At 48.4% G+C, this 26,374-nt stretch overlaps 1 protein-coding gene across 1 annotated transcript in view; it reads left to right on the top strand.

Moving 5' to 3' along the window:
- SLC39A11 (solute carrier family 39, member 11) overlaps positions 1–26,374 on the top strand; it is a 339,114-nt gene that overhangs the window by 88,926 nt on the left and 223,814 nt on the right. Inside the window, exon 5 of the mRNA XM_012662402.1 lies at positions 20,079–20,202. Coding sequence (XP_012517856.1) covers positions 20,079–20,202 — 124 coding nt within the window. The remainder of the gene's footprint in view (positions 1–20,078; positions 20,203–26,374) is intronic.

The raw sequence follows: 26,374 nt of genomic DNA, 5'->3' as shown, positions 1-26,374 counted from the left end.
CCCTTTTTTTTAGAGGAGGAGAGAAATTTTTAAGAATCTAGGAACAAATCACCAGTAAGAAGCAGATATTAATTTATCAGATGCACTTAAAAATAGTCAGCAGATGAATTTATTTGGAGAGATACCCGTGTTCAAAAAAAATAGTTGAAGATGAGTAAAAATTATTAAAATCATCAAAGGACCATTAAGAACCCAGTCAGTCTACTTCCGACATGACTGCATCCCTTCCTCTTCCTTGTCCACCCAAATAATACCCACTAGTCCAGTTCCAGCTCAAGTTTTACCTCTTCCATCTGAACCCCTTCAACATTCATCTGATGTGACACAAAGATTATTAGTTTTAGATTCAACAAGCCTGAGTTATTATCCCAGCTCCCTCATTTCACTTTAAAGTTAGACTTTCGGAGTCTGTACACATCCTGGTTACAGTACCAGTGCTCCTTTTATCTAATTTAGTGGGTGAACTTGATGTTCTTAGAACACTTCTCCACCTGCAAATAAGATACCAAGTTTGTGTCTTTGGGCAACCTACCTCTCTGAGTGTTAGTTTCCTTACCTGTTAAATAGCAATAATTATATATACCTCAAAAGTGTTTTGTTTATATTTAAATAGGATAGCTCATTAAAAGTGTCTGGCATATAGTAACTGCTCAATAAAAACACACCAATTGATCAAAAAAAAAAAAAAAAAAAAGCTTGATTTTTCCCGTAGCTTTAAGCGGATGGGGCTTAATCCGTGTTTTCTCTTATTAGCAGCTCTTCTCTGCCTCTCTGGCAATTCAGCGCGTTTGCTCACAGTTCTTTGTTTCGGACTAAAGGGCAATGCTGTGCTGGTGAGACGTGGCTGGTGCTGAACGGGCCCCTCTGGGGGGATGTCACCTGCAATAAGCTCGCGTTTCCGGGCCCAGATAAATAGCGCTGCAGATGTGAAGGTGTGAAAGCAGGGACCACGAGAAGCAGAAAGTTGCAAGATAGGAATCTGGTTCCTGGTTCAGAGCAAAAATTTAATTTCTTTTTCTGTGGGGGTGTGGGGAGGAGAGAGTATAAACTCTGTTGGTATCTTTTGTCTGACTCCACCAATGACCCTGGCATGCTTATTATTTTTCCTGACTTATTTTGGAAAAGCCGACCTTTTAACTGTTGAAAGATTAAAGGCTAAACAGTTTGAGGACTGTTGAAAATTATTTCAGCAAAAGGTGAGTGCGCTGTGGATACCGGGAGCCCCTCGCTCAAGCGCACGGAGCTGGCGCAGCGGCCGCTGGGACCGGTCCCTGGACTCGCCATTGCAGGAGGATCCCACTTCAGGAGGTGGGATCTCTGTGCCAGAGGCCGGTCTGCCAGGCTTGGGCAGAATATTCCAGATGCCATCATATTATGGGATGAACCCACCTCACGTGGCCTCTTTGTACCATGCATGCCCTCTGGGCTTTATGATTTTTAAAACTATTAAAGATAAGACCAACATCCTCTGACGACCTTCTATTCTTAGTGTTTAATCCGTTTCCCTGGTAACCAGGGAGATACGTTTGGTGTGTCTCCTAGATTGCTTTCTGTGCGGTTATATACATGTCTTGGCAATTTATATAGACGTGTATAGAAAACACAGAGGGGTGTTAGAGTGAAATGATGGGAGAGGGGAGAGAGTGAGATGGGGAGGAGCGGGGAGAGGAAGGAACACGGGAAACATAAATGGCATGTTGTTTACACCTCAAGGGTCCTGGCTGGTGCTCATAAGGCATGACAGAGACGTGGCTCTGTCCTCTGGAGAGGCCTTGATTTTTGTCCCCACGGACTTGTTTTTGTGGATCATTGAAATGGGTCATATCTTCTGTTGGTCCCACAGCCTACCTCCCCTTCTCGCATCTCTCCTGAATCTGGCCCTCTTCTTAGAGAGCCTTGCCCTCCCTCCGGGTTTTGCTGTCCTGCCTGGCGAGTCCTCTGGTGGGCAGCTCAGTTTCTGGCCGCTGCAGCTGAAACCAGTCTAGCTTTGCTCCTCTGGAAGCAGCTGGTTTCCCCGGCCTTCCCCCAGGCCAGGGCCGCGTGTTTGGGCTCCAGTTAAAAGGTCTAACCCTGGGACTTTTCTGTGCTCACATTCCCTACGATAGCGTGGTTCCCTAAGTTGGGGGAATGTGTCCCAGAGTGGGAAAAGCTGCCGAGGGCCCTGTGCCCCCAGAACGTGGGACATCGGGGCCTGTCTTTTGGTGGCACTGGCTGCTTATGGTGACACACGAATGAGTGCGTTATAGATGGGGGAGCCAGAGGCCTCTGGACTGTGATCTCCCACTTGGGTGGGGGGTGGCGGGGGCCAAGTGGAATGGCACTGGCTTGCGAATTCAGCCAGATTAAAAAAAAAAAGAATAAGGAAAACTCCTTCCCTTTCAATTAACTCTTTAGGAGGCCCAGGGATTGCGTCCTCAGCATGAGTGTAGAATATTCCATGGCTGACACTGGTCATGTCTTGCTCTGTGCGAACCTCTGGGATGCATGCATTTTTCTTGCACAGTAGGGGAGAACACCATGCCTTCTTTCTTTATCCTTTGTGCAGAGTTTTGTCACCTGTGGGTGCTTGTGGGTGGATGGGGAGGACTCAGTGACCAAGTGCACAGGTGTGTGTGGAGGGCAAGGCCTCGGTGAACGCCACGTGCTGCCTGCTCAGTGTACCACCTGCACAACAGGCCGGTTCCCACCCTGGGCTTGAGGCAGGTGGGCAGCAGGCTGACTGGGCCGAGGAAACTGACAAACCATTAGTGTCTTCCCTCCACGAGACCTTAAACATGACCCATAGCCCTTCAGACTCCCGACTGGTTCCCTCCACCAGGTTGTGCTGATCTTAGAAATGGGAAAAAAGAATGCGAGAGAGAGAAAGACAGACAGATCATCAAGCAGCCAGTTTGCAAGGAGGTGGTCCCGGCGCTCGTGGAGCCTGGACAGCTACTCCCTGCACTGACCCACAGGCTCTCCGGCTTTACCTTCACAGGGCCTTCCCTCTAAATTCTAGAACTGACATCTTCCCTTCTTGCTTTCCTCCCCAGCTCATGGGGTTTCTTGGGCAACTACTGATTTTCTGGACGTGCTCCGACTACCACAACCAAACGCTGCTCTCCAGGCCCCCAGGGGAACACATTCATCTTTTCTCTTTGCTTCTAGGCTGGAATGGAGGATGTTGTTACAGGTTGGATGAGGGATGCTGCTGTTGGATAGGGGAGGAGGCAGCAAATGATATCAGTTTCCTGTGTGTGGGCGACAGCAACCGAGGGTGGGAAAGAACCAGCCTGTGTAGAGAGGACTGTGCTCTCGTTGGCCAAGGGGCTGGGACACGGTTATTAACCTCCTGAGCGAGCCCACGTGTCCTGGCAGTGAGGAGCTCTCTGGCGCCTCTCGCATTAATCCGAGGCCGATTTGCCGCCCTGGCGAGTCCCCTCCGTGGGTGCACAGTGCAAATGCTGCACCGATTGCTGCCCTGAGGATACGTTTTGGAGAAACGCAGTCGGTTCCTTTTGCCCCCGATGGGTTTCTGTTTTTTTGCCGAGGGCTTTTCGTCTGGCCGTTGGAGCTGTCTGTGATGGATTCTTTTTCTTGCTTGGGAAGGGACACTTGTGATTTTTCTAGCCTAAGTTAGCCCAACCCTCCCAGGTAACTGTGGACACACCCGCTTCTTTCTCCCGCTGCCTGGGAGGGCGCTCTGATGTACAGGCCAGTTTTAGGGTGTTTACCCAGGATGTATCAGTTATCTGGGTCTTCCAAATAAAAGAAACACACACGCGCGCACATGCACACGCACTGCACATGCTTGTATGTGTGTGTTCATCTCAGCAGGGCCCTTTCTTATAATAGCTGTAATATCTCACTCTAGCAGATCTATGAATTCTGAAAACACCATCACCTCCAAAACATCCCTGTCTTCCTCCTGAGTATGTTTCCTAGCCTTCCTCTGTGGTAGGCGGGCAGTCATTCTCAACAAATAACTGTCAAGGGAGAAATGCCCAAGCTCAAAAGAGTCGGGCTAGCTTGTGTAGGTGTCATGGGTTTCTCGGTTTAAGCCCCTGCCTTAAAGTTTGGGGAACCCATATTCTAAGGAGCTGGGAGTCCTTCCTCTCTTGAGCCTACTGGATGTGATGTTCCCACAAGGAACCTCTACCTGAAAAAAGGTGGTGCTACCCCCAAGCCGGCAGAGGTGCCAGCCCGTGCCCTCCCTTGGATGGCCTCCTGGGTCTTGGGCAGCTGCATTGCTCTCTGCTGGGCTTGTCACCCTGGTCCAGCTAGACGGAGATCCACCTTATGGCCAAGGGCTCTGTTCCCCAGATGCACTACGTCTCATGTAAGTGGCTTGGAAAGTTACGGGGAGGAGTGTTTGGAGGAATTCACCCTTCTGTGCAGTGGGAGTTGATATCTTTCTTCTGGAAATTTCTAGATTTATGGACAGTTGGGTGTAGAGCAGGCCAGAGGGACTATTCAGTCTGAAATAGCCTAGTTTTACAAACAAGAGTTGAAGTGACAAGGTCACGTAGGTTCTTAGCAGAACTTCCTCTCTGTTCAGGTTTCTCAGCCCTTGGGTGGCGTGGCACCTGGTCTTTCTCTGGTCGTCCCTTTGGTATGTTTTCCCTCTCACTCAGCCTCCCCCTCTTCCTTATACAGATGCTCCTTGACTTCCAATGGAGTTACATCTCCATAAACCCATCCTAAGTTGAAAATGCACTTAATACACCTAACCTACCTTAACATGCTCCAAACACTTACATTGGCTTACAGTTGGGCAAAATCATCTAACACAAAGTCGATTTTATAATAAAGTGTCGCATACCTCACGTAATTTACAGTGGAATACTGTACCGACAGTGAAAACCAGGATGGTTGTATGGGTACTCAAGTACAACTTCTGTTGTGTGTATATCACCTTTACACAATCATAAAGTAAAAAAATCATAAGTTGAACCACCGTAAATTGGGGACCATCTGTGTTTTATGCATCTCGGCATCTTTCTACCCTTTCTCTCTCCCAGCTCTCGGTGGTGTTTCTCTCCCCGCTTTCGTACGAGCAGCCGAACATCTCACACTGACACTTACCTCTGAACGCCAGGTCACGCTCATGCCCAACTTACAGTCTTTTACTTCAATTTCCTCTTTTTCTTTCTTTCTTTCTTTTTAGCAGGATGATGACCCTGTTGATATTGTTAATAGTTTTCTGCCCGTCTTCTGGTATTTGAGAAGGATCGATTGCTTCATTTGTCTCCTGGCCTCCCCTGGAGGCCGTTGGTTCACTGCTGTTAGGTGGCTGATGGGGCAGAGGGGTCCAAAGTCACCTTGGAGCCCAACAAAACTAAGTGGCTCATTGAGGGACCACTTGGCTTTATTAGCCCTGTGTTTATGGCTTTAGGCTAATTTGCTCCCATCAACCTGCTTGGCATATTAGTGCTGTCCCGCAGTAGCCTGGGAACTATCTTGATTTGTCCCTCGGGACCCTCAGTTTAGTTAGTCCGAAGGTCAGCGCTGTAGGAGCAGAGCCTTGCCAGACTTCTCCGGAGGCGGGCTCAGCTGCCCTCGGGGATTGCCATGGGGCTTGCGTCGTGGAAAGAAAACTCATGTGTACCTTGAGGCACACCACTACCAGGGCCACCTTTGTATTTTGGGGGACCCTGGGAGCTTTTGCCTTCCTGGGCACCTTCCTCTACAGAAGACTAAAAATTATATTTCACAGCTGTGTTGGTAGAGATGACTATGATCCTGGCTGGATTCATTATTATATATTCATTATTACTTACTTTTTCTTTTGATTTGAAAAGAAATTAAAACATTTTTATGGGTCCCTAAAACATTACTGGGCATTGCACCTCCTGTGCCTGACGGGTCTCTTGGCCCCGAGGCCACCGCAGATCTCTTCCCCAGATGGATGAGCTGAAGCCTCTACCTGGCTGAACCTCTGGAATACACCACCTCATCCTATGTTGGTGAGTCAGAAGAGACGGAATTCATTCTGTGAGATTGGAACTTTGATTGTAAGTTTGTGCCACCAAAAATTAGTAGAGCGCTACATCTTGTCCACAACGTGACTCCAGAACTAAGTTTCCTAAGGGAACATTTAGGCCCTGGAAGTCTCAGGGTGATAGAGGTGTCCGAGGGGAGAGAGTTTTACATTAAACAGGCATTGTGGTAGCTGGAGATCTGAGATGACCCCTAAGAATTGTACCCCCCTGTTGTGCCCTAGAACCCCTCCCTGTGACGGGATTTCACTCCCATTAAGTTATTGATCGGGTTATCAATCAGCTGACATTAAAGTCGTCAAAAGGGAGATTATCCTGGGTAGGTCTGACATCATCAGGCGAGCCCCTCAAAGAGGGACTGGGCCTCAGTGGGGTCAGAGACACCTGACGTGAGAGAGGCATCTCCTGCTGCCTTCCAGAAGCAAAAAGAATCGCACACTGAGGGGGGCCACGTGGCAAGAACCTAAGGGCGGCCTCTGAGAGGTGAGAGTGGTGGCCTGCCAGAAGCCAGTGAGAAAATGGGGACCTCCTTCCTTCAGCTGCAAGAAGCTAAATTCTTCCACCAACCTGTGTGCTCGGAAGAGGACTCTGAGCCTCCGAGGAGACCGTGACCCCAGGCACAATCTTGATTTCGGCCTGTGAGCCTCTGAGCAGAGGACCCAGCTCGAACCTGGACTCTGGATCCAGGGAAACAGGAGAAAGGAGTGTTGTTTGAAGCCCCTGCATTTGTGGTCATTTGTCACACAGCGGTAGAAACCGTATGTAGGCATGCTGCACATCCCAATTTGGTTATTTGCTTCGGAATTTAGGCTTTCAGAAAAGAGAGAAAAGGGAAAGATGTCAGTCCCCACGTACCCGTGGCAGGAAGCAGAAAAACATTCCTGTAGAAGCAGGCTGCTTCCAAACCTTCTCAGCTGCCAAGTCCTCATCGAGCCCAGAGAAGTTAAATAATTAATTCTGCTCTGAGCAGTGATGCCATGGATAAAGCCCTGTTTAAAAAAATTCAGATTCGTTCAAAGCCACCACTTTTCTTTTGAAGTGGTTCACGTGCCATTTGCACGCTGTTTCCGTAGCATGAAAATGCACAGGGACTTCCACTCCCACCAGAAGCTCGTCCCCATCCCTCGTCCACCCTCCTTGGAGTCCCTGACTGCTCTGCCGATGCCACCTTTTCTAGCAGGCTTGGTTTGGGCTGAATACCCTGGCAAGCAGCTCCTCTTAGGAAGCCGTCTCAGCCTGGGAGGTGGCAATTTGTCGGGAGGCAGGAAAGCTATTTTCAGAAATTGTTTGCAGTTTTAAGTTTCAGGCCCTAGTGGTCGAGGTCCCTCGGGGACCTCGGGGACCTACTGAGAAGGCTGCTGGCTGGGAGGAGGGGTGGGAGGCTGAGGGGGCGACGTGGGCTGTGAGCATGGGAGGGAGTCTGGGTGGGCCTGCTCACCCCCCGGCTCCCCACCCGTCAGGCTGGCAACACTGCGCTTTGCTGAAATGGTTTAGGAGACAAACACTGACACCATCTTGACTTTTCTTTTCTTTTTTTTTAATTTTTTAAGACTGATCTTTCTCTCCTGGTCTCTTGTAGTTAATGCTCCTCTTTGAGTCCCTCGATGCTGATTTTCTTGGTAGGGTCTGATGGTTTAGTGCCTCCAGAGGACATTCTGTCCCTTCTGAGGACCAAACTCTCCCCGTCACGTTTGTCCTGTTAGGCCATCTTCCACAACAGTCGTCCTATTGCCGGTTTTTCTCTTGTAGCCCGAGGTCTGGTTTTCAGGCTGGGCCCTTGCCCCGCAGACTCTTGCATTAGTTTTTGCTTCTCTGCACCGGTGAAGCGAGGTCTCTGTGGGTGGTCATGTGTGGGCTGAGAAGAGGTTGAGGTCTGTGGTTCTGCTCGCTGGGGCTCTGTTGGGACCAGAGAGATGGGCCACACCGAGAGGAGCATGATTGCCCCCCCGGGTGGACACCAGGCGCTCTCTCTGCTCACAGCTGGGTGCCTGCTGTGTGCCTGCTGTGTGCACATAGGCACACACATCCCTTGGGTCTGTATCGATGGCGTTACTTTTTTTTTTCCCGCCCCCTCAACTAATCTTTTTCCTGCTAGATCACACTGCTTTCTAAGCCCACTTTACCATGTAACTTTTAGAAATAAATTCCACAATAAAAATGAAGGTAACCCTGAACTTTCCTCTCTTAGTTTCTTCCATATCTGTCCATCGTCTACCTTATTTAGAAGGGAGGAAGAGCAGGAGGAGGGAGGAAGGAAGGAAGGGAGAGAAAGCAAACAAGTAAAGGTCTTTATGAAATGGTTCTGGAATATTTATTTTTTATTTTATTTTTGTTAAGGCTAGTCAAGTGAAGCAATGGGAGGTTCTGGAATATTTAAAGGATCTAAAGCTATTGTATTAAGAGGGTTTGTTGCCTTTCACTTTTTTTTTTATTTCAGCATATTATGGGGGTACAGATGTTTAGGTTACGTATGTTGCCCTTGCCCCCGTTCCCCCCGAGTCCGAGTTTCAAGCGTGTCTGTCCCCCGGATGGTGCGCACCACACTCTTTGTGTATGCGTATACCCGTCCTCTCCTCCCCCTTTCCCCCTCCCCCCTGCCCGACATCCAATAGATGTTATTCTTACATGTGCACTTGTGTGTTGATCAGTTAATACCAATTTGATGGTGAGTACATGTGGTGCTTGTTTTTCCATTCTTGGGATACTTCACTTAGTAGAGTGCGTTCCAGCTCTATCCAGGAGTATACGAGAGGTGCTATATCACCATTGTTTCTTAAAGCCGAATAGTACTCCATGGTATACATATACCACATTTTATTAATCCACTCATGTATCCATGGACACCTGGATTGTTTCCACACCTTTGCAATTGTGAATTGTGCTGCTATAAACATTCGGGTGCAGGTGTCATTCTTATAGAGTATCATTTGCTCTTTTGGGTAGATGCCCAGTAATGGGATTGCTGGATCAAATGGTAGCTCTACTTGTATCTCTTTAAGGTATCTCCATATTGCTTTCCACAGAGGTTGCACTAGTTTGCAGTCCCAGATGGCATTACTTCTTGAAGCTTAAGTTGTCTCAGTATGTCACTGGTTGACCACCCAGAACAGCGTAGAGCCAGAGGAGTGGAGGGATTTGAAACCATAACTTCCGGGTTCAAATTCTGCTTGTGCCTCTGACTTAATAGTGTGATGTTAAGTGACTCATTAGCCTCTGTGACTTAGTTTCAGCACATGTAAAACAGCAGCTGTATCGGTTTGTTACGGCTGTCAGAGTACCAGAGACTGGGTGGCTCGAACAGCAGAGATTTATTCTTTCAGAGTTCTGGAGGCTGGAAACCTGGAATCAAGGTGTCAGCAGGACTGGTCCCTTCAGAGGGCTGTGAGGGGAGGACCTGTTCCAGGCCACTCTCCTCAGCTTGGAGAGGGTGTCTTCTCCCTGTGCCTTCCATCATCTTCCCTCTGTGCACATCTCCTTCTTACAGGGACACCAGTCATATTGGATTAGGACCCCCTAATGATTTCATTTTAATTTAAATGCCTCTTTAAAGACCCTATCTCCAGGTACAAATATGGCTGCGCCTCAAGGTTCTGGGAGTTAGGCCTTCAACATATGAATTTCGGTGGGGAGGGACACCGCTTGGCCCATATGATGCTGCCTGTCTGTTCACATCAGTAGAAGATATTGATGATCAGATGCGATAACATAAGAGAAGTCATGTTAGAAACCGAACACATTAGAGACAAGAGAATCTGTGCAGAGAGAGTTGTTTTTTTATAACATTGGGGTCATGACCAAGCATATTTCTCTTTGCAATCCAATCCATCCTCTCTGCTTTTTCTCACCCTGGCTCTGTTGCCGCGCTGCTGTAATACTGGGATGCCTCACCAGAAGTTTATGGCAACAGGCCTTTTGAGCAATCCATCCACTTTGTGGCTTGTGACTGTCTTAGGGCTGGCTCTTTGGTGGGCACTCTGTCTTCCTTGTTTTCCTAGAGTCGAGAAAAATCATTTTATGATTGTCAGAGCTATAAAGATTGTTGAAGGTCTCTTTCCCAGCATTGGTAATAGAAACGCTGGTTTATTTTCATTTTCATAAATTGTGGTAAAGAGAAGGGAAGGGCTGGGTTTTATAGAATAGTTTTGCCTTCTTGGTTTTTCATAATCTCTAGTTGTTGTGGCGACAGGGGACATCTATCTCTATATATGATAAATTCTACTGAATCATTTTTAAGGACAATAAACACAGACATTTATTTGTGAAAGTGATAGATACTTTGAAACCAAGGGTTCCAAGGGCGCTAATGCTTTTTTCCCCCCCCTCAATAAAATATGATCATGGGAGAAATGCTTTGCTGAGTATTCTGAGCATTGGATGCAGAATAGGATTGCTTTGAACACTGTTCCCTAAAAATTCATCTGCTGAATATTAATAGGTTTTATATATAGCTGAATACGTATGGGAAATGCAGGATTAAACGACACCATGTTCTTTGCTGTGGAATTTCTCAGAGCCTTTATCTGCTTACGAATAGACTTTAGCGAACATTTTTGTCCGTGGAATCTTTACCCTGGGAGCATCTCACGAAACAGGGAACTCTGGGAAACTGCGGTTTCGGACACGATGAGGCGTTAAGGAGATTTTTGTCCACGCGCAGAGGTGCACGTGGAGTCTCAGCCTGTTACTTAAAAACAATTTCCATCATCTTTGAGCATAGAAGAACGATTAGTAGGTCACTAGGGACCGTTGCGTTCTTAATATCGGTACATAATTTGAAGGTAGACATTTCCATCTTTCGAGTGGCAGTTGGTGGGGAAGGAGGCAGAGGGGAAGAGAATTCCATTGTTTCAAGCTAGAGGCCGGTGCTTTTCCTATTTGACTGATATGTGTGTTCATTTTAAAGGAAGTAAAACTCCCACTTCCCCAAGGTTGGTTCTCCCTGTTTTTACTGTACTGTTACATACGCATTCGTAAGCATAAACATGCACAAGTATAAAGTCAGGTCTAAATCAGGTTTGATGCATTTGGCTCTTCGACAGTTATAAAACCAAAAACTTGTCAGTACAAATCAAAACAGCAGAATCGATAAAGTTGAAACCGACAATATTTTTGTAACGTGGCAGGTGCTATTTTGCTAAAAGTAACCACCAATTGCAGCGTGCCAGTGGTACCGCCTCCCTTTGGTTCTGACAGTGCTATCCCATGGAAGCTGCCCGATGGAGTCAGCTCTCCTGGTGCTGTTCTAGAACTATCTGGAAACCCCCATGTATATGGGGCTCCATGAAGTACTCTGGCCTGCGCTTGGCTCACGCATGTCCCGTGTCTGTTAAGCCTGCTGCTCTGCGTCTCCCGTTGCCCTAAATGATTAAAGCAGCCCTGCTTGGGACCAACTCAATCGTAGACACAAGTGCAAACGAAGACGCTCGAGTCCAGCACTAGGATTTGGTTATAAAGGGGTCACCCTAGTGATTCAGATGGTTGTTACTGTTTTCTCTTTAGATTATCATGTAAGTGAAAATATAAAATTTAAAAAATTTTGTATGAAACTTTGAGACCTCCGAGAATGTGTCCTTGTGTCCCCCATCGCAGAAGCCCTGTTTTAGGTGAATGAGGGATTGCGTTGGTGGGGTTAAGCCAGAGCAGTTGTTGGTAATCCGGCTCTGTGGAGAGCCACAGGGAATTCATGGCAATGTCTCACGTTGCACACATTTCTGTCTGTGTGTGTGTGCTGTGATAGCAAATGGCCACAGATTCTTCCCCTGTCGGCATCCATATCCGACAGTGTAACACTGCAGATCTTCCCAACAAGAAGTGCCGTTGATGTATCCACTCCCTCAATGGGGATGGCTGTTGGCTTGCGTTGCTCAGTGGGATAGGAGCGAATGTGACACAAGCAGAGACTTGAAAAGTACTTGTCATTGGACACTCAGTTTACCGTGTAAGTGAGCTCAGTCTAGCCAGCTGGAGGACAAGAAACCCCGCGGAGAAGAATCAGTGTTTCCCAACCAGCAGTCAGCTAGCTGCTGGCTGACAGCCTGCCTGCTGCCAGCTGCACGCACCATCTTAGACCGTCCCAGCCCTGGGCGAGCCACCAGCTGACCACGGATGCACGCGTGAGCCCAGGCAGACCAGCAGTGGTGCCCAGTTGACTGTGGAACAATAACAACTGTTTTTAAGCCACTAAGTTTTGGGGTGTTTTGTTATGTAGCAATAGGTGCTTGATACACATGCATTTTCGTGGGAACTGAAATCTTGGCTTTTGGTGGATTTCTGAAGGGATCTGATACCCTCCAAAGGGATGACACAGGTCAGAAAAGGTTGCCTGAGAAAGACCAGCGGGAGGTTCTCGGCCTGTTGAAGAGCCAGAAAGGGCTCAGAGTGGATTATGTGGGTGTGTTTTAATGAAGTCTAGGACTGGGCCTGGGATTAGATGAAGAGCAGATTGAGGATTAGAAAGCAAGTAACTTCCCTGTACTTAGGTGCTTGCATTCCTTTAGATTTCTAGTGTTTTAAGGAAAATCATTAAGGTGATGATGAACTAAAAAAAAAAAGCAAAATGGTTTGGAAAACTCTGCCAAGCCCCATCTCTCTGCCAGCCTGTTGGCTGGTGGGAGACCTGCCTCTTTGGAATACAAGCACAGAGCCGCGTACCTGGAACGGCTGCTGGAGGGCTGTCTGCGGATTCTCACAGAGCCTTATCTTTGCAGAGCAGTGCGGTGCCTTAAAATCTGCTTTATGGGATTAAATAGGCTTGATTACGAATAGTAATTTGGCATCAGAAACAGGAGAGGGTTTTATCCTTCAGAAGATATTTGAGTACTAGTGTACTTACAGAGCTTAAATGTCACTAGAAGTCCATGATTAGCTTCCACCGTGGTGACCCTTCAGGCTAAGGCCAGAAAGGGGATGGGGAGGAAGCTGGGCGGCCTTGGAGGGACCATGAGCTTCAGGGTGGAAAGATCTCACTTTAAAGGGAGTCGGCTGGGCTGCCCCATTCTGAGCATTTCTGCCAGCAAGAGGACTGGAGACAGGACGTTTGGGCAGAGTCACAGGATAGGTATCTACCCGTCCTCATGTGGTCTCGGGCCGGTACCGATGATCTTATGCAATCAAGAGGATAGAAGCCAAGGGTGGGCAGAAAGTCATGCATTTTGGCATTAGCTAGAATGTCTTTAGTTTTTTTAAGCCTTTTCTTCCCTTCTCTGCACTAATCCTTCTCTGCTTTCTCAGGGCCTCAACCACTTTGTGGTTACCTGCCTCTGTGTGTTCTCTGTTATGCATCATTTTCCTCTTGTTTTGGAGCCTCTGTAGTAGTTCAGGTAAATTAATTGAATTGTTGAACACTGGCCATGTCCTGGGCCCTGACCGTAGAGCTGCAAGACACAGCTCTTACTTTAAGAGCTTCATGGTCTTTAGATTGAACTGAAGAGTCACTCTGCAGTTTGGTAAATGTATGAGAGAAGCACGTTCAGGATGTCAGGGGAGGACCGAGGGGGAACATTTGATCCAGACTGGGCTGAGTGTGTCCAGGAAGGTTTCCTGGGGGAGAGAGCCCAGGCTGCTTCAGCCAGGATTTTAAAAGTCTCAAGTATGGAATAATTTGCAGCTTTAAAAACTGCCTTGCTGATCACGGATTGGATGTAGCGTTGTTGCTGTATGGGGAAGGGACGGGAGCTTAGAGGTGCAGTCCCAGTGCCTTGGACAAGGCAAGAAGGACTGTACTTCAGAAACCAGCAGGGGCCAAGTACTTTGAATCATCCTTCTCCTTGTCTTTAGGGACCCTGACTGTGACCCATGATCCCTGAACATACAGGTAAACTGAGGCGAGGAAGATGGCAGTGACCTGCCTGACAGGGCCCAAGGCAGGACTGCACCCTCTGCCTCAGTGTCTGTGCCACTCTGTGTCCCCGTTTGCTCTGAGGCTGGCCGCCTGTCACCCAGAGCCAGCCTGGCCCTGGGCAGCAGCCCGCTGCCGGGCTCCCTGTGAGAGAAGGTCATCTATTATGTAAGCATCATCCATATTCTGGCTGTTGATCAGGGGCGACATTTAATTTTTTTTCCATTATGTGGAATAATTTAAGATTGTGTTACGAGTGTCATGATTATGGCAACTCCTCGGTAATAAAAACAGCATCAATTATTGAACATCGCCTTGTGTGTCTGGGTTAAGTGGGGATGGCAGGAGGCAGAGGCTGGGGCGGGGGAGGAGGCAGAGCCCTCGCAGGGATCCAGCCAGGCGAGGGAGGCACCCGCCACCTTCTCCCGGGCATCCACGTGTCCCACGTCCTAGGGACAGAGGGGGGACTCCTCCTGGGATCTCTGTTCCCTTCTCAACTGGGGTGTAACGCTTGGCCTCGCCTTTGCTGTGGCTGGCAGGGGCCACCAATTAATCCCCTGACCTTTCTCTTGGCCCGTCCCCAGGGAGTTCTGAGCTGTTGACAAACCTCAATTAAAGGGCCTGCACTCCACGGGGCCGGGGAAGCTTCGTCATCACAGCCCTAGTTGAACAAAACCTCGGAAAAGGTTGCCAGAGCTCCCTGTCCTGCATCCATGCGGCAGAAGGTGTGCGTGGGCTTGGCGAGGGGCAGGCTTGCCCCCTGTGCGCTGGCCGGCATCTAAGGCTGGTCTGCCTTGCCTTCCCCCACACAGCTGTCAGTAGCAACGACACAGCCCGGTGGGGACGAACCAGAGAGCAGGTGACTGCACAGGAAACACATCGAAGGTTGCTATTGGGACTTGAAGCAAACGCACGAAGCTGCTTTGCAGTGAGCTTTGGGGGCTGCAGGGCCGGCAGTGCTTTGGCACCTAGTGACATTTCCCCAGTTGTGCTTTGCGGCAGGGGGGAGGGGCCTTAGTTTGCAGCTGTAGACTCCATCTGGGGACAGCTGTGCCTGTCAGGTGGTGCTCTAGCCCAGTGGTCCCCAACATTTTTGGCATCAGGGACCGGTTTCATGGAAGACGATTTTTCCACGGATGGGGGAGGCGGAGCTTGGGCAGTGATGCCAGCGATGGGGAGCTGCCGTAAATACAGATGGAGCTTCACTCACCCACCCACCGCTTACCTCCTGCTGTGTGCACCCCCCTCCCGCTCCTAAGTTTCATGGAAGACAGTTTTTCCACGGGGGGTGGGGTGCAGAGCTCCGTAGGAGGTTGAGGACTGCAGCTCTAGCCTGTTCCTCCTGTGACTTGTTTCTTTTGGGGCTCTGGAGACATCAGCCACCAGCAGTTGTCTTCCTCCTGCCTAGGACAGCAAACCATGCTGAACAACGCCTGGATTGTGTGTCTTGAAGGAGATGCACACAGTTTTCTGAAGCCTTTTGGTCTAACAGAGGGCATATTGCAGGGCTGCTTTCCTGCCGCCCGCCCCCACCCCGCCTTCATTTCATTTTATCCCATCATCCTTCTCTTCCTTTCTCTTCACTTCTTCTCTTTCCCTTCTGGAAAGTGCTATTCTTCCCCAGCTCCTGCCTCGCTGCATGGCCTTTCCAGAGTGGGTGGCAGCTGCTCTGTTTGTTCTGAGCCAGAGACTGGCCCCAAACCATGAAAAAGAAGAGGAAGAATAATGATAATTCCGTGACAAGAGGACAGTGATCTCAAGTTCCGTGGCCCTGGAGGGCGGCACCTCCTGTCTCCAGTGGCCCCTGCTCCACTTTCTGTGCTGAGCGGGATTCAGAGGAGTGGGCGGGGGAAGGGGCTTGGGAGGGAGCCCTGGAGAAGGAAGGGGATGTTCTCACAGCTTGGGAAGGAGCCTGTGTGTTCGGCACCTTGACGTGTGGGGGCTGCAAGGTAACACAGCTCACCTGAACCGTCCAGAGCCCCAGGGGCCCACCTGCAGCGGCGTGGGAGGGACGGGGAGGGAGTGACTCAGTGGTGCTCTGAGGGGCAGCAGAGCAGACTGCCACGGCTGTGGTGGAAAGTCGAGAACAGCTCGTGTTAGTCACGTCTGTCCTGGAAGGGATCACGCTGTCACCGTACCCACCTCGTGGGGCAACAAGGATTGAGTGAGGCAGTGTGGATAGAAAAACGCTGCAGAGATTAAAAACAAAGAAAAGCTCCAGAAATGTAAGGAATAATGTCAAGTAGGGAAGAGGGCAGTGTGGGAAGGAATTTCTCCTGGGTCTTGGTCCCCCTGCACAGGCCGAGGCTGTGTTTGTTCAAGGCATTCCGGGAAAGAACACCAGTGTGTCCACCTGCGGTCCCTGTGCCAGTGACGGGGGCTCCTCGGGGGGGGGGCTGTCAGCCCAGCAGGTGCTTCCTGACTTTGTATCCCACCACCAGGGACACTATGATAAAGCCACCAAAGCACGGTGAGCGTCTCCCTTCGGGCTGTCCCTTGAAATTCCAAGGGACGTGTTTCTCTGTTTTCCTCATCAACAGTTGAGCGTGGAGGGCGGGGAATGTTGAGAATCCCAGAAGGGAGTTTGACAGGCGCCCTGGGAGGCCGGTGCCTGGGCGCGGAGATCTGGAAGGAGCTGCCCTTGGCATCACTCCAGAGACGCCTTCTGCAGCTCCTGTGCTGCACAGCTGACCTTGGCCCTCCCGAAGGCCGAATATGAAATCGAGTGCACGAGTGGGGTGCAGGTGGGAGTGGGTGCAGGTGGATTTTCCAGGTTTCTGTCTAGCTTTTAGAAGGGCAGCTTCTAAGTGAAGTTAGGGTGGGGTTTTCTTCGTGTCACTCTGCCCCCCAAAACATAGAAATCAATGCAACCAAAAGAATATATGAATAGATTGATAAAGTGGGAAAGGATATGGAGGGGAGGGGAGTGTCAATGTTCTTCCCCTATTTTCAGGTCTTTGCTCAAATGCCACCTTCTCAGGCCTCTCCCAGAGTTGCATCTAAAGGAACACTCCCGCTTTACCTTTAAGAATGGGCCAGCTCACCTAAAACACTTGGGACGTTCCCTGGCAGAAAGCTAGACCCCAGCACATGTTCCTACTATGCTAGGATGGCTGTGAGCTATGGATATGACTTATTTTTCTTCTTAACATTATCACTACCTGGCACTCTTATTTTTTAGTTTATTATTGATGGGTTTATTATTGTCTGTCTTGAAGGAGAATGCCAGATCCATGAGGCTAGGGCACTTGGCTCTTTTGTATTGTGAGTACCTGGAACAGCTCTGGTATGTGGTTGATGCTTACTCAAAATGTCCTGAATCCATGAAGACAGACAGACGGTCTTCCTGGAGAAAGTAGCAAAATTCTCTTTACAGTAAAAAGAGGGTCTGTGAGTTCCCGGCATTGCCTGTCATACAGAGAGCTTTGGGGTCCTGATCACCCTAAATCTTTCTAAAGCAGGGCGTCTCAACATCAGCACGGTTGACATTTAGCCGGGTCATCGTTTGTTTTGGGGGCTGTGCACCGTAGGATGGTTAGCAGCTTCCTTGGTGTCTCTGCACTAGAGATGCCAGTAGCAACCCTGGTCCCCGGTTGTGACATTCCAAAATGCCCATAGCCAAATGTGTCCTTGGGAGTGGGGGGAGGGCAGAATCGCCTGGGTAAAAACCGCCGTTCCAGATGAAAACGAGTCTCTGCACGCTGCACCTTGGCAAACGGGCCGCCATCGAAGAAGCAGTTGCAGCTTACAGCGCGTTAATGCTGCGGCATTTGTGTTGCGATGAGGTGGTTGTCGTTCCATTCCTTCCCCCAGTTACGCATCAATCACATTATAAAAAGAAGGAAGACAAAGGAAGGAGAATCAGCTGACGCGCTTTCATAGTGAAACACGTCTTTTATCGCTGCAACGATGCCTCAGATGTCAGCAGGAGATGTAGAATTAGAAATAATTAAAGCGCATAAACACAGAGCTGCGACCGTGTGGCCCCCGCACGTCACACAGGCACCGGCTGTCAGCTGGGGGTGGCGAGGGGAGTTCTGCAGAGGCAGAGACTGGCCTTCCCTAAGCCTCTCTGTCCCCAGGAGCCCGTCCGTCTGCAATGTGTACGTCGACGGTGACATGGCATGACGGCTGCCTCTCTCTGTGGGACAGAAGAGGTAGATGCCCGGGATTTTACAGGGCGACCCCAAAACTTCAAGGGTGGCTCAAACAGGGCTAGGAGGCTTTAAAAAAAAAAAAAAGTTAAACAGGGTGTTGGCACCCTTATTAAATTGCGTTAAAGAGGACATTGCAAATGATAAGGACAATGTTATTGTATTGGACAAATAACACATGAAAGGAAGGGCTCATGTATTCATTTTTAACATTTAGTTGGAAAGAAATAGCGAAATATCTGAATCATTAGGTTCTCTTATCTCTGATCATCATGACAATGAAAAAACAAGGAGTGCATATATGTGTGTGTGTGTGTGTGTGTGTGTGTGTGTGTGTAAGACACAGCCTGGCATACCTTTTGTGTGATTCCTCCATAAAAGAAAGTTACCCAAGAAAATAGTGTTAGAATTTTCTTATAAATGGATGCATTTCTGTGATAGGATTATAAGCCTTCTCTCTCCCATATTACGGTTGCATATTTTAATGGAAACTTCTATTTGGAACTATTTTTGCCTGCTCCTGTGGTCTGAATGTTTGTGTCCCTACCACCAAGATGCATATGTTGAAATCCTAACCTCTCAGGTGATGGTGTTAGGAGGTAGGACATTTGGGAGTTGATTAGGTTGGGAGGGTACTGTCCTCATGAGTGAGATGAATAAAAGATGCCTGCTTGGTATCGAGGCACACGCCTGTATTCCCAGCAACTCCAGAGGCTGAGGAGGGAGGGTCACTTGAGGCCAGGAGTTCGAGACCAGCCTGAGCAAGAGTGAGACCCTATCTCTACAACAAATAGAAAAATTAGCCAGATGTGGTGGTTCGTGTCTGTAGTACTCAGCTACTTGGGAGGCTGATGCGGGAGAATTGCTTCAGCCCAGGAGTTTGGGGCTATAGTGAGCTATGATTGCATCACTGCTCTCCAGCCTGGGTGACAGAGCAAAATCCTATCTCTTAAAAAACATAAAAAAAGATGCCTTGAGCAAGACTCCTTCGAGACTCCTTTCCCCTTATACCACGTGCAGACACAACTAGAAGGTACTGTCTATGAATTAGGAAGTGGGTCCTCACCGGACGCAGACTCTCCCAGCCTTGATCTTGGACTACCCAGCCTCCAGAACTGTGATAAATTTCTGTTGTTTAGAAGCCACCCAGTTTACGGTGTTCTGGTAGATCAGGCTGAACAGATCGCTGTTCTTGCCCATTGAGACGATTCTACCTGGCTTCCCCTAGCTTTGAGGTTTGGGGCTGAAAGTGAAATTGCTCGTATAGTTGGCCGAAGCACTTGTCTGCCTCTTTCCTGGCGAGGTTCTATGCATTTTTAAGTGGTCACAGGCTTGAGGCTTCCGAATGATGCCTTCGGAAGAGCAGCTTACTGCCCCTTTACGGATTCATTTGTTTGTTCCTTAGTGGAACACAAGCTCTGTAAGAGCTGAGACTTTGTCTTGTTCACTAAATACCCTCAAAGTTGGCAGTTGATAAATACTTTTTTAAATGAACATGTGGATCAAATGCATGACTTTGCCTGGTTAATGCAAAATAGTCCAGTTGACTAGTCAACAAAGCAGAAAGGTGGCACGTCTGTTTTAAGGCCATCTGGACTTCAAATACGTGTGCATTCTCTGTGACTCTCACTGTTTCCTTCCTTCAAGATGCTTTTGTTTGGACCTTCTCCTGTTTTGATCTCATGGGAAACATGGAGGTGGCAAATTCCTAAACATGCTCACCGTGATTCCCGTATGGAGGCTGCTATCCAAGTGAACCTGCCCTGTGGGCTTCTTTTGATCAGGAACTAAGTCCGTTGTGCGGTTTGCCTGGCGGTGATGAGTATAGTGGGGTTATGATGTGTGGGCCTCCATCTTTTTTGGTATATATTTTTCCCAATTCCAGGATCAGCACTGACTCCTCAGATCTTGTTTTTTGTAACCCCTAAGGTTCTACCCCCAGAAAGCTGATCATCTTCCTAATGACCCAGCTGGGTCAGCCCAGGAACCGACTCAGGCCTGGTGCTCTTGGTAGCGATGGGTGAGTGGCTTCTGCACCTGTGAGCCGGACGGGTCTGGGGAGTGAACACAGTAGAGGTGCTATAGTGATGCTACTGCTTCTTGTTTCAGGGTGCAGCAGAAGACCCCCAGACGGCCCTGGCACTGAACTTTGACTCTGCATTGCTGAAGAAGAAGTCTGATCCCGAGGGTCCCACGCTTCTCTTCCCTGAGAGTGAACTTTCCATCCGGATAGGTAGAGCTGGGCTTCTTTCAGGCAAGCTCTTTGCTGCAGACACTGAGCTGGGCCAGGTGGTGTGGACTTGGTACTGGTGCTAGGACGAGTAATGAGGGAAATGCCAGGCTCTCTGTCCCGTGCCTCCAAATTGCTCACCCTACCATAGCATAGAACTAAACTGGCATCTGGCCCGGCACCTTCTTTTCTCATTTGTTCTCCAAACCACCTGCTTGGTCCACAGGAGGTAATGGTAGCTTTTGATCACGTTTCAACTTGCACAAGCGGATAAGGGCCACTCTGATGGGGCTGGTTTGAGTTAGAGAGCGTCAGCATTTGTCCCTCCATGTCCCCTCTCCTAATGAACCCTCTTTCGTTTATGTGACTTTCACCTTTTTGATTCACCTGGGAGAAGGGCAGATGTTTCTCTCACTGATGCACTGATTTTGGAGCCAGAGAACCTTGACCTTGAGAGCAAAGTTATGCCTTTTCTCTTGAGTTAGAGGGGATGCGTCCCTCGAGAGGAATCAGATAGCAATTCCTAAATCTCCATGGGAAGGGGCCTCATTTTCAGCCTCGGGGTCAGACTCTCCTCTCCTTGCCCTGACATTGTTCACAGAGGGCACTTGGCTAACTTAAGGGCCAGCTAGCACGAGGAGAGTTGCATGCCTTTCTTTTCCTTTGAATTTATGTAAGAAGTTCCCTCATTTAATCCTGCAAGCCCCTGGGTACTGTGGATTTAGGAACCAGTGCTGCTGAGAACTGGGGCCTCTTAGCACTCTCTTGAGGCAATGAGGAAAAAGACACTGGTCACTGCCTTCCCAGGAGGGGCCTAAGGGGGAAAAGTCCTTTCACATTTCCATGCTGACATTTTAATTTAATCTTTTTGCCATCTCTAGGCCAAGATGATTTCTAGCCCTCGGGGAGAGCAAATGTAAAAAACGTTACAGCTCCAGTTCTCTGGTGTCTGCGTTCAGATTATGTCCTGTGTGAATTATTCATGGAGAACTCGAATGTCTTCTCCACGTGGGCTAGTCCTCACTGCCTCCCACAGAGTCACGTGAGATAGAACCAGGAAATAAAATTTCCTTTAACAGGAGCTTAAGTCATAGAGGGTTAGAAAGACAAACCAGTCCCCCTGCCGCCCATCACACAGGCCATTTGTACTCAGATCCCAACGACTTCGGTGTTGACTTCTGTTCTCCTTTTATTGGAGTATAGTCAAGGACTGTCCTAGTGGCAAGGGTGCGGTGCTGTATTCAAGTAAAACTTGTCATTTTTCATGGGGACACAGAGATGCAGGCCTTTCTGCCGATTCTCACGAGCACGATGGTGCCGGGGCCCCTGTGTGCCCCTTTGAAGACTTTCCAAAGGCGATTCTGAGCCTTTGCTAGATTTTAAAAAATTGGCCAGACTTTATTCTATCCATTTTTTATCTTCGAGGCTATAGGGTGGGGAGACAGTTGGTGCCTCTTAATCAAAAAGTGGCAAGTTCTTCAATGGACCCTTTTTCCATGGGGCCACAGCAAGGACAGGGCTCGGGGAGTGGGGACTGTTGGACCTTCTGGGCTAATCCGGAGCCAAGTGGTGGTGGGGCAGTGTGTGTGGGGGAGATGCAGTCCTGTCCCCTTGCTCAAGAACACCAGGCAGAGCCCGTTACCAGGTTACCAAGCAACCCTTGTTAACCGTTGCTGGCTGTTCAGATCCAAAGGCAAATGCAGCCCTTGGGGGGAGCACAAAGGTGGTCTCCCAGCCATGTCTTGAAAGGTCGCTGTTTTTCTCACCTGCACACACCTGTGGGTGTCAGGCAGCTGAGGACTCTCAAACGGATAATCTGATAATGGCTATTTGGTGACCGGCCTCATGTAGATGGAGCCTGAATATGCACTATTTGTACCATCTGGATTTGCCCTCAAGCCTGCTGTAAATGGAGCAAGGAGATTGGTTTAATGGGTATTTAGTGACTAACATCAGCCTTTAAAAGATATTGGCGCTGCTGTCGTGTCCCATAATTGGCTCAGCACGAGGAGAGGCCAGAAGAGCCGCACTACGGGGGAGACGTTCAGCTGTTCTTGGCGGCAGCAGCAGCCTGAGCCGGGAAGAGCGTTTATGAGATACTTTCCTATTTATGTCTTGGTGCCAAATGTTTTACGATATCAACTGTTCTCAACGCTGGGGATATTTGGGGACTTAGCTTGGCCAGAAATTCTTCTAAAACTGCCTGTTTTTCCTCCTTTCCCTCTCCTCATCTATCCATCTCCAACTAGCTTCCTTTTCATTAAAAATATAATGATATGGGTTAAAAATAAAAAGTAATTTTTCTTCCAGCTTCAAATCCCTTCTGGTCTAGTCCTCCATCTCAGACACGAACGTTGTCTCTGGTTTCTTGTGTATCTCTTCAGAAATCCCTGCAGAAATACCGTGTTTATACAGTCACACCTGACCCATTGTTCTCAACCTTGCGTTTCTGCACGAAGACACTTTGGTATTTGTTTCCTGGGTACTCATAGATCCTGTCCTTGTTTTTGGCCATGACGTTCCTTAATTGGTCCCCTCTCATGCCCTTTAGATGAATCCTGGTGTTTTGCTGTTATAAAGAACACGGCAGGGAGCATTGTAATATGCACATCTCTGTAGGCAATTATGTCATTGAGTCAATTCTGGACACCGGGCCAGGGGTTCTTTACATCTGGGGTCCATCCATGGTGCCAAAGGGCTCATGAACCGCTTGAAACTTTATGCAAAATTTGTGCCCGTGTGTGTTTTTGGAAGGCGAGGGACCATAACTTTCACCGCACCCCAGGTGGCTCTGTGACCCAGTGTCGTTCTGGACTTGGACTTGTCTGCCTCAGTGTCCCCCATTCAGCTGTCAGGTTGGACTTTTTTTTTTCCCCCTCACTAGCACCCTCTATAGGCTAAAGAGAGGGTCGTGAAAAGCAAATCAATCCGTTCTTTCACTGTAATGATTGTTAACTGCCCCATTTAAGTGTGCGGTTTGTTCTGGGGGAGGGAGTTGAAACTCTCTTCACAAGGGGACTTTATTATTATCGGTGCCTTTCATTGCTCTGTTAGCGTGACGAATGGAGAATTGTCCATCTCGTGTATCTGTGGAAGGCACAGGAGTAGGCATTACTTTCTGGTAGAGAAAGGGGTGGATTTACCTTAGGAGATGATTTAGTTGTGAGGTGGCACCTGTGCATTTTCTGCAAATCTTATGACACTCCAGTTAGAAACAGATTTTCCCTTAAAGCCCTATTCTGTTGTTAAAGGAGAATTCACTTGGCAATAATAATCCTACCTAGATAGGCTTGCAGATCTGATGTAGTTATTTAAGCCACGTTTTGCAAAATGAAACTCAGGCAGCCCTGGTGTTGAGCGTGTTATAGAAGTGCAATCTCTGGCCCATTAGCAATGTGTGTTTCTTTGTTTTCTACTCTAAAATCCGGAATTCCTTATTGGGTATGGCTGGGTAGCACCTTCCTGTGGAAATGGCCTTCAGGGCAATTATCTTCCTTCCTCCCTCCCTCCCTTCCTCCCTCCCTCCCTTCCTCTCTCTCTCTCCCTCTCTCTGTCTCTTCCCCCCCCCCTCTCTTTTCCTTCTTGAGACAGAGTCTCACTCTATTGCTCAGGTTAGAGTGCAGTGGTGCAATCATAGCTCACTGCAGCTTTCAACTCCTAAACTCGAGCTATCCTCACCTCAGCTCCCAGGTATTTTGGACTACAGGCATGTACCACCATGCCTGGCTAATTTTCTTCTTTTTTGTAAGAGACGGAGGGGGTCTTGCTATGTTGCCCAGGCTAGTCTCAAACTCCTGGCCTTAAGCAGTCCTCCCGCCTTGTCCTCCCGAAGTGCTGGGATTACAGGCACAAGCCACTGCACCTGGCCCAGTTTCCTTTCTAACTCCAGGTTCCCAAGGGCTGACCCTGATCAGTACCTACCAGGATTGTCCCATTCAGAACCATGGTGGAGTTCTGGGATTCCTTGATCCCCTTCTCCCGCCTCAAGGCACCCTCTCCTCCAGGTGTCACGCCATCCTCTTTTGATCTTGTGCTTGGAATCATCCCTTTCCCCCCATTTTCCCTGTTACATGTCCTCTGTTAAGTGCCTCTGGGAAAAGATCTGGTGAACAGGGAGCTATTGACAATTGACTTCACGTCTTGCCACTACTCAGGTGTTTGTGTTTTAACTGGGAACAATTTCTCTAGTTGAACGAGGAACCTGATGGATTTTCGCACTGGTTGGTCTTTGGAGGATTTTATTTTTAGGCATACGTGTGGGGCTTAGGGAGGGCAGCCAGGCTGTGTGGGATGGAGTCTCTTCTTGGGAGCAGCTGGTTCTCTCTGCAAGATCAGCCACATACATTCAACTCCCAACTCCTAGACTTCCTTGGCACTGAAATTCCCTGGAATAGCCTAAGCTTCTGGAAGGAAAGAGGGTGTTAAACAGCTTCAAGATTCTTATGACAATCACTTTTTTCTTCTTCCGCATCTTCTAACTTTCCATGTCTTCCAGAGGAGATGTTCCTTTTGTCGCTGATATTTCATTTGGTATCAAATTTGGTAAACTCAAATTTGATAGAGTCAGGTGTAGCTCCTAGGAGAAATTGTGAGTTTCCAAAATAGTGCATTTAGGGAAATCTCTGAGAAGTTATTAATTTTGACTTTTTATTGGTAAGATCTCTAAAAATGAAAGAATAATTTCACAGTAATTCATGTAGGTTTAATGTCTTGAAAAGTAGTTTTTGCAATTAGACTTTTTTTTGGTACCTGATGTTTTGGGGAGACTTTAAAGTATTTTTCTGGGCTGACTGAGAGGAGCTGCCTGGGAGCTGGCCCTGGCTTTGCTACTTCCTTTCTGGGCTTGGACCTGTCACCTGGGATTCTTCATTAAAAGGGTGGGAATGAAGCCAACTGGCTTTTAAAATGGGCCACACAAAAAATATTTTGCAGAAGGACGAAGAGCAAAGGGCTTAATAATAATAATTGCCAGGAGCTCTTTAGCATCACGGATATTAAATAAGGACCGGATATAGAAATACCCTCTTGGACAGGGCTTTGTGCAGGCAACATGAGAGGGTTAGTGTCCTAGCTCATGGGACCACAGTCAGGTGGATACACTTTATAGACTGAAGAATGTTATATTTGGCCTGACTAATGTTGTAGTGCCCAAATAGCATTTTCCCTGTTTATTTTCCTTTTGGTTAAAAAAAAAAAAATCCTGATTTTTTAAGCTAGGCAGTCATTTCAGAGTGAATTTTCATCTGTCATGGCCCAGGGGCAGTTTGGCACTTACATTAGTTTGCTAGGGCTGCCATAACAAAGTACCACAAACTGGTGGCTTAAGCAGTGGAAATTTATTTTTTCACAGTCCTGGAGGCTGGAAGTCTGAGGGTAAGGCGTCTGCAGGGTTGGTTGGTTTCTTCCGAGGCCTGTCTCCGTGGCTCGTGGACGGCCGTCCTCTCCCTGTGGCCTCACGTGGTCTTCCCTCTGTGCCTTTCAGTGTCCCAATCTCCTTTTCTCATAAGGACACCTGTCATAGTGGATTAGGGCCTACTCTAAGGACCTCATTTTGACCTAATCACCACTTTAAAGTTCCCATCTCCAAATACAACTACATTCTTAGGTGCTGGGTACAAGGACTTCAACATATGAATTTGGAGGTAGGGGTCACGTAACAGCCGGTAACAGCACTGAACGGTTTTTGAGAAGTTGTCTTCCCATGCACGGTCGTCAACCTGAAGGAATGTCAGGTGGCAAGAGAACCAGGTTCTGTTTGGTTCTGTCTTTTAGGTTCTCGCTGTACTTCTGTCTCCTTGTGCTAGTCTCACACCTGCGTGGGCTGGGAATGCTGAGTACACAGGACAGAAAGAGTTGAGTGAAGCTGGAAGGTTACTTGGAGAGAGCAACGAGAAAGAAAGATGATTTTACGTCTGCTCTTGTGAGACTGTGGGCAGGTGTGTGTCTGCCCTAAGGGATCCGTGGGCTGGCGCAGTGCTCTCCACCGTCACCTGAAATGATTGGCCGGGGTAACTTCTGGGGAGATGAATAGTGACACACACTCGAACATGTAGAAATACTCTCCTGACTGCAGTAGGTTCCTGTTGCTGTCCTAACAAAGTACAGGTTGAGCATCCTAAATCTGAAAATCTGAAATCTGCAAAGCTCCAAAATCCGCAACTTTTTTTTTTTTTTT

Source organism: Propithecus coquereli, unplaced genomic scaffold (genome assembly GCF_000956105.1).
Source record: "Propithecus coquereli isolate 6110/MARCELLA unplaced genomic scaffold, Pcoq_1.0 Scaffold76, whole genome shotgun sequence".
NCBI classification, from domain to species: domain Eukaryota; kingdom Metazoa; phylum Chordata; class Mammalia; order Primates; family Indriidae; genus Propithecus; species Propithecus coquereli.
Note: the sequence above shows the minus strand (reverse complement) of the source record. Positions and strands in the feature narration are given on the sequence as shown.